The 12,127-nt window shown below is 41.4% G+C and overlaps 2 protein-coding genes across 3 annotated transcripts; one reads left to right on the top strand and one right to left on the bottom strand.

Annotated features, from left to right (window-relative positions):
- The first annotated feature begins 5,108 nt into the window (after positions 1-5,108).
- Positions 5,109-8,020, top strand: lysmd4 (LysM, putative peptidoglycan-binding, domain containing 4). Its single transcript, XM_037254795.1, has 3 exons — positions 5,109-5,220; positions 6,075-6,371; positions 6,449-8,020. Exons 2-3 carry the CDS (start codon positions 6,090-6,092, stop codon positions 6,947-6,949), a joined length of 783 nt encoding a protein of 260 aa, XP_037110690.1. The 5' UTR covers positions 5,109-5,220; positions 6,075-6,089; the 3' UTR covers positions 6,950-8,020.
- A 273-nt stretch (positions 8,021-8,293) lies between these two features.
- On the bottom strand, positions 8,294-11,283 carry alkbh3 (alkB homolog 3, alpha-ketoglutarate dependent dioxygenase). 2 transcript variants are annotated; one of them, XM_037254793.1, is made up of 11 exons: positions 11,182-11,281; positions 10,967-10,972; positions 10,283-10,361; positions 10,103-10,197; positions 9,987-10,021; positions 9,857-9,904; positions 9,628-9,731; positions 9,343-9,431; positions 8,985-9,209; positions 8,756-8,854; positions 8,294-8,656 (listed from the first exon to the last, which is right to left on the bottom strand). In XM_037254793.1, the coding sequence occupies exons 3-11, from the start codon at positions 10,356-10,358 to the stop codon at positions 8,513-8,515; spliced, it is 915 nt and encodes a 304-aa protein (XP_037110688.1). In that variant the 5' UTR covers positions 10,359-10,361; positions 10,967-10,972; positions 11,182-11,281; the 3' UTR covers positions 8,294-8,512. The 2 variants fall into 2 exon arrangements, with proteins under 2 accessions (XP_037110688.1, XP_037110689.1); XM_037254794.1 differs by lacking the exon at positions 10,967-10,972 and having other exon boundaries at positions 11,182-11,283.
- Positions 11,284-12,127: the final 844 nt, after the last annotated feature.

The raw sequence follows: 12,127 nt of genomic DNA, 5'->3' as shown, positions 1-12,127 counted from the left end.
TTCTCATGATGATCATTTCCTCTTTTCTTTTTTTTTAAGTCTAATTGTTATTTTTTTCTCTTGAGGATTTTCACATATACTGTATATGTGGACAGAAGATGTTGTTCAATGTTAGGTCATGACATTTTTCACATTGGGTTAATAAAGCGCTGCTCTATTATTGTATTGTTTGAAATTAAGTCGTAAAGGAAAGATGGTTGCTATTAAGTTGTTTTATTTGAAAGTCTCCCAATAGATTCTTCTAATAAAATGAAATAAATTCGACAAACTAACTTTTCTTTCTCAACTTTCCGTGTTTTTCTAAGAAACAGCAATTCACGTATACAGTGAACCTTTAAGGCAAAATTCTGTTTAGTGTTGGGTTCAGGATTAGGGTAAATTATTTTTTTTCGGTTAAGAGTTTAGTTATACAGTACGGAACTTTTTACATGGTTGTCCGTAGCCTCGAAACTGGATACTGTCCTGAACCAAAAAAAAACGATCTTGAAGGTAAAATTCTATATTTGGGGTTGGGTCAGGATTAGGGTTAGGATTAGGATTAGTTTTTGGGTTGTAAGGCTTAGTTATGCAGTACATAACTTTTACAATGTTGTTTGTCCAATTCACAAGAAAATCTCACAACCTTCAACACATTATAGAACGGCATCGCATCTCATTTGCGCAGTCGTCGTTGGAAGATAAGGTCAAAACGGTTCAGGCATCACTTTGGCGGTGTCTAAACAACTTGAATGCATTATTCAAATCCCAAGGTCACAAGGAACCTTCGATTCAACAACGCCGAGCCGGTCGCCACATGACAGCACTTTAAATGCACACTGCTTTACAAGTTACGCTTCCCTCAGAACGGCACAACATGAAATGCGTCACCCTGATGCCACGTATACGCATTAGTGAATGACCTGAAGAGGCACTGTGGATCAAACCATTTCATATCCAGGCCTCTTGGACTGCTTATGTTCTGTAGAAAGGAGTTACATAGCAAAGGCTTTCAAAAAAAAATAGGAAGTGACGACCGGGTTTCTTTGAAGCGTGCAGCGAGAGGTCCCTGTACATCATTAAACATTCTTGTCAACATCACAGCTTGTTAAGCTTTTGTAGCTTCAGGTCAGAAGGCTCATAGATGGGAGTCACACTAGCATCTGAGTAGATTTGACTTTGACAGGCACAGCTTACATTCCCACCTTTTGCCTATTATCTCTTCTGGGTAAAAAGCTAGCAAGGTGTCAGCAGCCTTGGTAACACTCAAACTGCAAAGCAACGCTAGTGAAAAGAATGTGATAATGTATCAGTCAAACAAGCTTCTGAGTTATTCTCTCCCCAAAAGTACCTAAAAACAAGGAGCCATTCAAAATTTCGATCTCGGTGCTGTAGCTCTTTCTCCGCTCAAATTGCTATCTTGCTAAACGTTAGCATAACAACTGTTAGCGAAACGTTAGCATAACAACTACCAGCGAAACGTTAGCATCACAACTATTAGCAATTGAGCTATTCTGTTTCTTGTTTCTTTTAAGAATAATTCACGACTGATATTTTGGGTGGGTCACATGCGCAGATGGCCTTATGATCTGGCACCATGCCCCCAAATGTCCTAGCCCTGGTTTAAGCTAGGACGAGGTTATACAGAGCCCCAGATCTCATAGCGCTGGAGTGTTGGCTCAACGTCAATCAGCCTAATGTTAGCTGACACACTGGTGAGGGTGGTGACAGGGCAAGGTTATGTGTCACTGTATGCTGGAGGCCTGCATGAAGACCACCACTGCCAGGGTTGTGTCTCATGTGAGTAGGCAGCGGGTGTAGGGTCACCCTTGAGGGCGAGGGGGGGAGGGGGTGGGGGGGATCCAAATTAATTTACACCACTACTGCACTGCACTTATCAGCAAATCAGCTCTAAGAGTCTTTGAGGACCCTTATCGTTGATATGCCATCGTAATGTGTGCTTGCTGCCTTCACACAGAAAATTCAATGATTAACTGGTATCGGAATGTTTAAATTGATCATCGATAATAGATCACAAAGGACTGCAGTTGTTGTTGAATCAAAGCACAATCCTTGAAAGTTGTCAGATGATGACATTCATACGAGCTGTCAAGATGCGACAACAATGTTTAGTTGTGTAGGTTTCAAGGTTTCCTCACAGATGACGGATGGATCGTTGTGCCCCGGAGACGTGAATCACATTCACCTGGCGGGTCGACCTTTAATCGATAAAAATCGGAACTGTTGCCGTGACCTTAACCCATAAGAATTTCATGACGACGATTTTCCGAGACAAAGCTCCAATCACTCCGCTGTTGATGTCAACATTCATCACACTCTAGTTTTTGCAAGGCAAATAATCAAACGTATCTGAGGGAGAATGGCGACAAGAAGGAAACAAGGCCTGTGTCAACACAAAATTATACAAACGTTGCGGTGACATCTTCAAATTAATCAAATGTAGTGAAGTACATGAAAACAATTTCCTACAAAAGCCGTGCTCGGTGAACATAGTCGGGAATTAAATGATCACATTTAATGAGGACAAGTACTTTTGAAACATGGAAGATGAATTAAATATAAAAACGATATGATGCTAACCACGTTTTACAGTTCTTATTGACTAGGACAATCAGCTCTATTTTTGTCAACGACATATATCAAACTATGATGCGGCCGCAGAGCAATAAGTTCATAGATGTGGCAACCATGAATCTTTCACCTCCATAAATATTTGACCACTTTCTTTGAATCATTTAAAGGAAAGGCCCACTCAGATGGTTTGCGGGGCAACATGTGCAAGCAGTACATACTTTTTTATACACCCCCCACTTCCATCTCTCTCACTCTCTCTCTCTCAGTTGGACAAGCTGTTCAGTGGCCCTGAAATACAGCACATTATGCCGCTTTGTTGCTCAACATTCACATTCCACGCCGCATCCGAATGCGATGTAAATGATATGATGATCTGCCCCTCTAAGGCAACATTAGCTTTATGATCGTTAACGCCTTCGTCGAGGTGTGAGGGTTGAATTTGTGACTTGCTCCTTTTTAACGTGGTGGAGCGATTTCACGGGGAGAAGAATATTTTTGCAGTAATCAAAATGGTGATAAAGTCAAAGTGCAGACTGATATCCTGTGTTGTTTTGTGAATGAAAAGAAGCAACCGGACAATATCTGATTCGCGTCAAGCGTCAACTGTGCAGTCTGGAGTCAACTCGAGGTCATCGGTGCTTTCCAGCTGAGTGGCTATGCATATGCGGAGAGCGACACTAGAATGTGCATGACCGCTATTAGCCGGAAATGCTCGTAGTTTAGCTCTCTGTCAAATGGGGGACTTAGGGGACATTATACAAATGGAGGAATAAATAAAAGTATTGTATTGTACATTCAAACAGGTAAACATTCTAGTGTAGCGTGGTAGTAGTGTAGTTGATTTTAAAGATAAATTTAAAAAATGTGGTACACTACATAAAAAAAGATTAAAGTAGTAATATTTTCACAATTAAGGTCATAGGCCTTCCGATAGTCTGCACCTGCTTTGAGCACAAAAACGGTGAGCACTATCCTCGATGTCATTACTAAAATAGTTTGTCTTACTCAAATAGTTTGTCTGTTTCATGTCTTCGTGTGTTTATTAGTAACATTTTGTGTGATCACTGTGAACAAGGTAAGGACACACCGTGGTGGGTTTTAATAAAGCAAGAGCGTTTTTGTTGTCCTGCTGCGCCCTCAGGTGGACAAAGACCGCAACAACATGTAAAGAGAACCAAACCATAGACATACCGAGGATGTGACACATATCGTAAAATACAGAAAACGCGATTTACCACTTTTCTGCACAAAATATGATTTGAACAGTCGTTCCACTGTAAAATGTAAAACTGTATTGCACTGCTATCGTATCAAGAGTCGTTAAGTCGCTATTTTAAACATTTTTGTAACATGACAAAAAAAATTAATAAACAAGAAGAGTCTAGCAAAAGTTGCCTCAATTCATGTCCTTTGAAATTCAGCTAAAATATAATTCAATAAGTGAATGAAGATTTTGTGTTTCCATCGTGCAGAACACAAATGGCCTTGTTGGCCCTGACCTCCCACCACTTCAATCGCATCCAAATATCTGTGTGACTCTCGCAAAAGCTCCACTTTACAAGCAGCAGACGCCATCCCTGACTCAGACATGTGCGACCGCAGCGTCTGTTGAGTGCCTCTGGCCAAATATTGTGCGCTTCGAAACACCTGCCAAACAAACTACACTTCTGCCAGGATCTTTTGGTGGGCGAAACAGATGTAAAGTATTGTAAGAGCAGAAGGCGGAGGCTTGTACCGTGCAGCAAAGGTGAAAAAACGGCAGGTCGTTGGCACAGGTGCAAGTGCCAGACTCGGGAGCCTGCAACTACGGGACACTGTTAATCGAAATTACTGGAGCGGTGTTTTTATAGTTTGGATTGGTTGGCCAGATGCGAGCACTGTGGGTTTCTCTTACTTTTATTTTTTACTCGCTCCTTACTTTGACGACATGATGGAAAAATATATACATTAATCCTTCATTTATCGCGGATAATCGGTTCCAAAAACCACCCGCGATAAGTGAAATCCGCGAAGTACGGTCACCAACAAGAAGTACTGGGCAGGCTAACGAGTTAGCGGAAAGATGCTGATTCATGATCGTGCTAACACGCGAAAACGGACTTCTAAAGGAATGTAAACGAACATTTGGAGCAATACTACATTGTCCTAAAGGTTAGACACATATTTCCTCAATTTTGAAGTTTGATTTTGACTTTTAAATGTTTTTTTAATTTGGAAACAAAATCCGCGATGTAGTGAAGCCGTGATAAACGAAACGCGAAGTAGCGAGAGATCACTGTATAAATTACAGCGGGGGGCGGGGGGGATGGTTGTGACGTCATCATTCAGGCAATTTATTCTGCTTCCTCAATCACTGTGCTTTAGTCAAGTGACATAAACGGGGTTTGTGACGTGACTCGTTTTTGCCACCAAGAAGTGTATTAATTACATCCGAGCGGAGTCTCAGCGTGAAACGGAATGCAGTTCTCGTGATAGAACAGACGGTGGCGGTAATGAGTCTCCAGCCTAGTGCGTCCGCTTTTAGACAACCATAGAAGAAGCGCCCGTTGACGTCACTCATGCCAACTTGAAGTTAGTTAGCGCAAAGTAGCTGTTGGAGGGGCTGCGAGCGTTACGAGCGTGGTGCCTTTTGTTGCTTTCCCCTTTAAGGTAACAAACTACATTGGAGGCGCGACAGTGTAGGCAATTTTATATAGTTTGCTCTTGAAGAACACCATAGCAGAAGTAACAAACGTCAGGTTGGCTACGCGTTTGGGGAACACGCTACCAGAGTAAAGCGCTAACAAGGCTAACTGAGCTAATACGCTAACTAGGCTAACGCGGAGCTAACTGAAACGGCTGTCTCCCAGCTGCCTGATCAAAAGTGGCACCTCTCCAGTCTTAACGTCATCTAACCAACCTGCTGTACATAACACAGTAAAACATTAAAATATATTGCATTTTACACGTCATGTTGGATGAGTCGTAGCTGCCCACCTGTTTTTATTTTTATAGCAACAGGCAGCCATGTCCAAATGCAAATGGGTTACCATGGTAACAGCCCGTCTGGTTTTTAGCTACATAGTTAAACCTGAAAAAGGACTTAGTGCTCACTAACTTGTCAAGTCACTTTTGTTTCAATTACATTTAAACCTCAGTATCCTCAAAGTACCAGCATTCATTCACGTTGAAATAGGAAATCCTCCCAAAACGGAAATAACACGTTTTAGGCTCAAGCTCACATCATGACATCTTTATTAAACTCTACATGTAATGTTTTGTTATATTTGAACAAACAGGATCTAAAGTCACACCAGTTTAAAAATAGTATAAACGCTCATGAGCGTACGTAGTGCATCAACATCAGTGCAAATGAACCAACCAAATGAATCTACATTGTGTCAACGAAGATTTAAGAACCACAATTGTCAATGAAGAAACTCTTGAATAATGTATAAAACTATCCAATGAGAACCAGCCCTTGTTGAGACATCTCATCCTTGTTGGAATTGTTCTTCTTCCAGGCTTGGTGTTGAAAAATGCATCGCGGGGATCATGTGCCGCACGCGTTCCAGGCCCCCGTGGACGTCCACGCCAGTGCCGACGGCCAGGTTTACATGTTCAAGAGGAAAGTCAACGGCATGGCCTCGTCGTCGGATGAGGAAGAAGAAGAAGAGGCGGAGGAGCTTGGCCTGATGGAAATGAGGCCTCGGCCCTACCAAGAGTCAGAGCAGGACAGGCTCAGGAATTTCCACTTGCTGGAACGGGACGTGTTGGACGGTGACAATCTCAACAAGCTGGCCTTGCAGTACGGATGCAAGGTAGGAGAATGATGCGGGGCGTAAACGATAATGGTCAAATAAGGTCAAATCCGTGACGCACTTCTTCCTTTGAACAGGTGGCAGACATAAAGCGCGTGAACAACCTCATACAGGAGCAGGATTTATTTGCACTGAAAAGCATCAAAATCCCCGTGGCCAAGCACAGCTTTTTAACGGAATCGTACGCAAGCCCGACTGACTCTTTTGAGGAAAAGCCGGCGAAGGCCCAGCCAAAGAGACAGCAAATTACGGACTTCCTCATAGAGGTGGACAACGACATGGAGAGGCTGATCCCGAACTCGGACGACTTTGACATGGAGCTGTTGGACGACGGACCCAAAAGGCCCGTCCAAAAAGGACAAAAGGGCCAGGGGGCCGACTGGGGCATTCAGTGGTGGAACGCCGTGGTGGCCATGCTGCTCATCGGCATCGTTCTGCCTTTGTTTTATGTCATTTACTTCAAAACCCAACACAGCGGCTCAGCCTCGCCAACGGGTGGCGCTGTCACGCCTACGTCCGTCACGTCTAACAGGACCGGGACGGGCACCTTTCCTACTGGCGGACCCGAACCAGGATAGAACGGAGTTTGTCGTTTTAGATATCATGAAGCTGAATATATCGAACATCATGTGTGCAATACCTGCCTCGTTTTTTTTTTTTTTTGTTTGTTTTTTTTTTGTGTTTTTTTTAAGTCGGCCTTTAACGTTGCACTCCTAGATCGTCAAAAAATAATAATTGTTACCGTTTTTTGTGTGCTTTTGTGGTAATTATTTTGTTTTCACCCTCATTTGATGCACATTGCAGCTGATTAAAACCACGTTAAGCTGCAGGGTTCTTCTGCATATTTACAGTTCACTATTTGCATTTTTTCTTTCTAAGGAACCTTCCTCAGACCTCTTCACAGTTTTTGTTGCTTTTTCTCATTCCAGAGGATGGCACCAAACGCCTGTAGAAAATGAAAGTACTGCTTTAATGCCATCTTTTGGCATCTTAGTGCCAAGGATCTATTTTGAAATAAACGAAGGAACCTTTACGGACAAGCCAAAGCGGTGCTTAATAGAAACAAAGTGCCTTGGCGCCATCTTGTGGCGTCTGCAAGGTTGGCTATGGCTAAGATGGTTGCACGGGTTATCCAAGGACCATAGTACCTGCTCTAAAAATAGCTCATCCATTGTGGCATTGTGATTTCCTCGGAATCTTGACAGAATTGGTGAATAGTGAACCATAAATATGTGGAAGGTTACTGTAGCATGGCAGTTTTAGACGGCGGTGTGTATCGGGTTGTATGTGAGGAGGAATCTTTGTTTTTCAAATTAACTTATGGGGCTTTTGTGTGTGTGTGTATTCATTTTGCATTGTTCACCGAGGTTGGATTCACACTACAGGTCCAAGTGAGCAATTTTGATTTGATGACCCCACCCATCTCTATTTCTGAAAAAATATCAAGCAGTGTTCACTTGCACAGTAAATGTTAAATGACACAGAACTCAACATTTGCAGATTGCCAAATGTGCCATTTTATGTTCAACATTTGCATACCAATTCGTCTTTATTTCTACATTGACTCGTATCCCAGTTGCTTGTACCGAGTGGACCCGAAGCGTGTGCCAAATGTGTGAACTGTGTTTGCAAAAAAAAAAAAAAAAAAAGCACCGCGTAGTGCAATAATGTACAAGTGACGTATTTCTGCATTTTAGTTTGGAATTTGAAATCGTTTGTTCGTAATGTGTGAAATGATAACACGGGCTGCCTTAAACCTTCTTGGTTAAATTCAGATTCTGAAATGTGCACCTTTTTTGGGGGGATTTTGTGAGACTTCAGGGAGTTTTAACTATATTTGAACGAATTAGCCTTGGATGTGCATATGGCTCAATGGCTTAACTATTTTCATAAATCTCATTTGACTGTTACAACTGAAAGTCTCAAACTTGTTCATTTATTATTATTATAAGTTCAACAAGAGGGGGGTAAATGGAATCGTCACATCAGTATGTGCCACTTCTTGTACTCATTAATTGATACCAAACATTTGAGTGCTACTCGAGATAAATATGCGTCTCATCCCTTTCAAACTGAGGGGTCCTCTTGAGAAAACTGAAAATCTCACCTAGTGCAGTTCTTTTTGTTGCTTCTGTTGGCTTCTAGTTAGTAGCATTCATGTCTGTTTGGCGGTTGGTAAAGTGCAGTTTGGTCCCCGGCCGGTGGCCCTGCGGCTCGGGGAAGATGCTCCTGAAAGTCAAGTTGATGCGAGGGCCGCGGTCGTGGTACTCCTTCGCCACCTGGTGCTGGGGACCAAAAGAGAAGCATTTCAAAATCAATAACGTGTGACAAAATGTGAAGCCACTAACTTTCTATGTGAAAGTGATTGGTGGAGTTGAACGTACCTGCCAATCATCTTGCGTGGCTCCTTCCATCAAAAGCAGAGCACCGTGACCCAGAGGAACTTTAATACGCTCCACATAAGTGAAGTCACCGTTTTCTTCCTATAACATAAAAAAAGACAATGCGTCAGAAATACAGCACTGAGTTTGTCCTATGGCACAAAATGAAACAAATCCCGGAGACTTGTAAAACAATAAATAAGACAAAAATAAAATAATGTGTTTGTCTGACCGGAGGTGGCTTCTTGCGTAGGCTGAACACCCTGCTATCACCCAAACTAAGCGAGGCGATGACGGGCTGCCGGCCCAGCAAGGCTTCGTCGTCGCTGTGCCAGCCGATGCTGTCGTGTCCGTCTCGGTACAGGTTGCACAGCAGCGAGTTGAAGCGTTCGTCGCCGCCGCAGCCGCCGCTCGCTTCGGAAACCGCTCGGCGAAGGTTCAACAGCAGCGGGTGCCACTAAGGGGGAGGCAGCTCAGTCACAAAGTGTGACAAAGTCAAGTAGTGCTTTGCCACCATCTTGTGGCCACTATCAGCAATTACAAAAAGATTTCCAAAAGCAGTGTTTGGTAAGGATTGGATGTTAGAAAACCTTTGTGTTGGCCGCCATGGTGGAACGAGCATACGTGTAGGGTAACTCCCCAAACCAGCATGTCAACCTTGGCTCTTCGTAGGCCTCACCTAATAAAGGGGGGGGGGGGGGCACAAAATTGATGAGTCAGCATAAAACGCCCCAGAAGTTTGAGAAATTATTAGCGTCTGTCACGAGCGTACTTTATCTAATTGTGAACGCGGACGCAATGTTGTGGCGTTTGTAAAGTGAGCCATGAAAACATGATTTGTTGAGTCGATGATCATGTTGACTTCTTCTACCCACCTTGTCTAAAGTTGGTCTTTTGCGACCAGGGAAGCTCAGCCAGGAGCTTAGCGAACATCCAGTCAGCCTCCTCAGCTGGAAGGAATCTCGGCACCAACCGCAATCTTAACGGAATGAACAGGGGGAACATTTAGGAGAATTACCAACTAATGCCTTCAAAATGCAACAACAAATAATTGGGGTATTGGAGTGAACAGATTATTGGCATTCGATTCATTTCATTGCTGACCTTGACACCCCTGACGGTCCATGGCTGATCTCATAATCACCTGCCTGGCTATGGAAAGCAAAATAAAAAATAGTGTTATGTATGGAATACAAAAAACGTTTTCAACTTCCCATTCAAATTCAATACTTACTCAATAACCTTTTCTGATGGAACATCTCTAACTTGCTGTAAAGAAGACAATACATGTCTTTAGATCAAATGCTATATTTATGAATTTTATTAATTTTTTTTAATGCAGTAAAAGACCTTAATGGGCTGTTGGAACTCAACATTCCCAGATGTGGTCTGTCGATGTATTCCCCAGGATGCGGAAGCTGCATTGGCACTTTGGCTTTGAGGAGCTACATCGCCAAATTAAATGAGAACGCATATTTAAAAACAAAATTTGAAAGTGATTTTGAGTGTATATAAGGAATTATAAAATACCTGCTGGTCTCGGTGGTTTGGGCAACTGTTTGGCCCAAGAGCCCTGCACCCTGGCACGCTGTCGTTTATCTGCCATAAACTGTGCAGGGAAGAGTTAAGGTCATTATTCAAATTCGAACTTTTGGTTTCTATAACCATCCAATTTATTTATAGACAAAAAAATAAACCATATCAATAAATACTTCACAGTGCGCCACAAGTTTATATAATACACAAGTTAAACGTTCGTATTATTAAAATGCACAAGTTAAACGTTCGTATTACAGTGATCCCTCGCTACTTCGCGTTTCGTTTATCGCGGCTTCACTACATCGCGGATTTTTTTCCCCAAAAATTTAAAAAACATTTTAAAGTCAAAATAAAACTTCTAAATTGAGGAAATGTGTCTAACCTGGGACAATGTAGTATTGCTCCAAATGTTCGTTTACATTCCTTTAAAAGTCCGTTTTCGCGTGTTAGCACGATCGCGAATTAGCATCTTTCCGCTAACTCGTTAGCCTGCCCAGTACTGCTTGTTGGTGACCATACTTCGCGGATTTCACTTATCGCGGGTGTTTTTTTTTTTTTAACCAATTATCCGCGAGAGACGAGGGATTACTGTATTTTAATGCAAGTTAACCAGTTCTCTCTTTGGCTTGCACGTAGCACTTGTTTAAAACCAAAGCCATAAACGCACGACAACACAAAAATCTGTCATTCTAGTCTATTCTATATTTATGGAATCAAATTCGAAACTACGGTAAGGTCCTGTTATTCACTTAATTGTACATTTTCAATAGGGAACACGGCAGATTAAGTTACGATGCTATTTCGTTCGTGTAACTTGAGCTAGAATCACGAGAATAGTATTACATTAACATGATAAAAGTACAACTAATGGAAATAGTGTAATTACTTACCTAGAGGGATAATAAAACATCCATGTAAAGGAAAGTAAGTACTTTCAGCTACGACACGCTCGACAGGGCGGCCATTGCTGCTGTGTTACATCAAAATAAATACTACCCGGAACAAAGATTTAATATATGGTTCCTCTTCGCTTCTGTAATTTATTTTAGCACCTGGTCTCTTTTTTACGGAATTGTGTTCTTATATTTAAACAGTATCTTTTTTTAACCAACATACAGGAAACGTTCGGGAAATGTGAATGAAAAACACCCCAACTGTCAAACGTGTACTTTTATTAACAAACGGTAGCAAAAAAAACTACAATCGGAAGTAAACACTGCATATTATAGAGTGGAAATTTTTAAGCATTATAAAAAGATTGCTATCAACCCAGAGGCACTCATAAGAACATTGCATACACCTAACTCAGACTATCCCTGCTGAAAAATATGTGAAGTTACGGTTTCATCTGTGAATATTTTGGTCCATTATTGAGGCACACCAAAATGGTATGTGTGTGTAAAAAAAAAAAAAAAAAAAAGAGAAAAATGTCTTGTTCCCTTGTAATTCAAATATCAACGACCATTGAAAGGCACTTCTGTGTAGCTTGTCAAACAAACAAAACAAAACAAATACAGTGATACCTTGGTTTGCAACAGCATTCCAGCACAAGCCATCATAATAAATAATGTCAACACTTAACGGACAATTAAACGCGACTTGGAAACTCACTCTTAAAGCAACAGGTTGTGTATGTGTGAGGTCTTATAGTAATAAAATAAATAATTTTACATTCATATATATATATATATATATATATATATATATATATATATATATATATATATATATATATATATATATATATATATATATATATATAATGTAAAAAAAAGCCCACCACCATTTTTCACTGCTTACAACAGCAGGGTTTAACAAACCACAGTTTAATTATTG

This window comes from Syngnathus acus, chromosome 6, assembly GCF_901709675.1.
Source record: "Syngnathus acus chromosome 6, fSynAcu1.2, whole genome shotgun sequence".
Classification (NCBI taxonomy): domain Eukaryota; kingdom Metazoa; phylum Chordata; class Actinopteri; order Syngnathiformes; family Syngnathidae; genus Syngnathus; species Syngnathus acus.
This window is presented reverse-complemented; position numbering and strand designations above follow the sequence as displayed.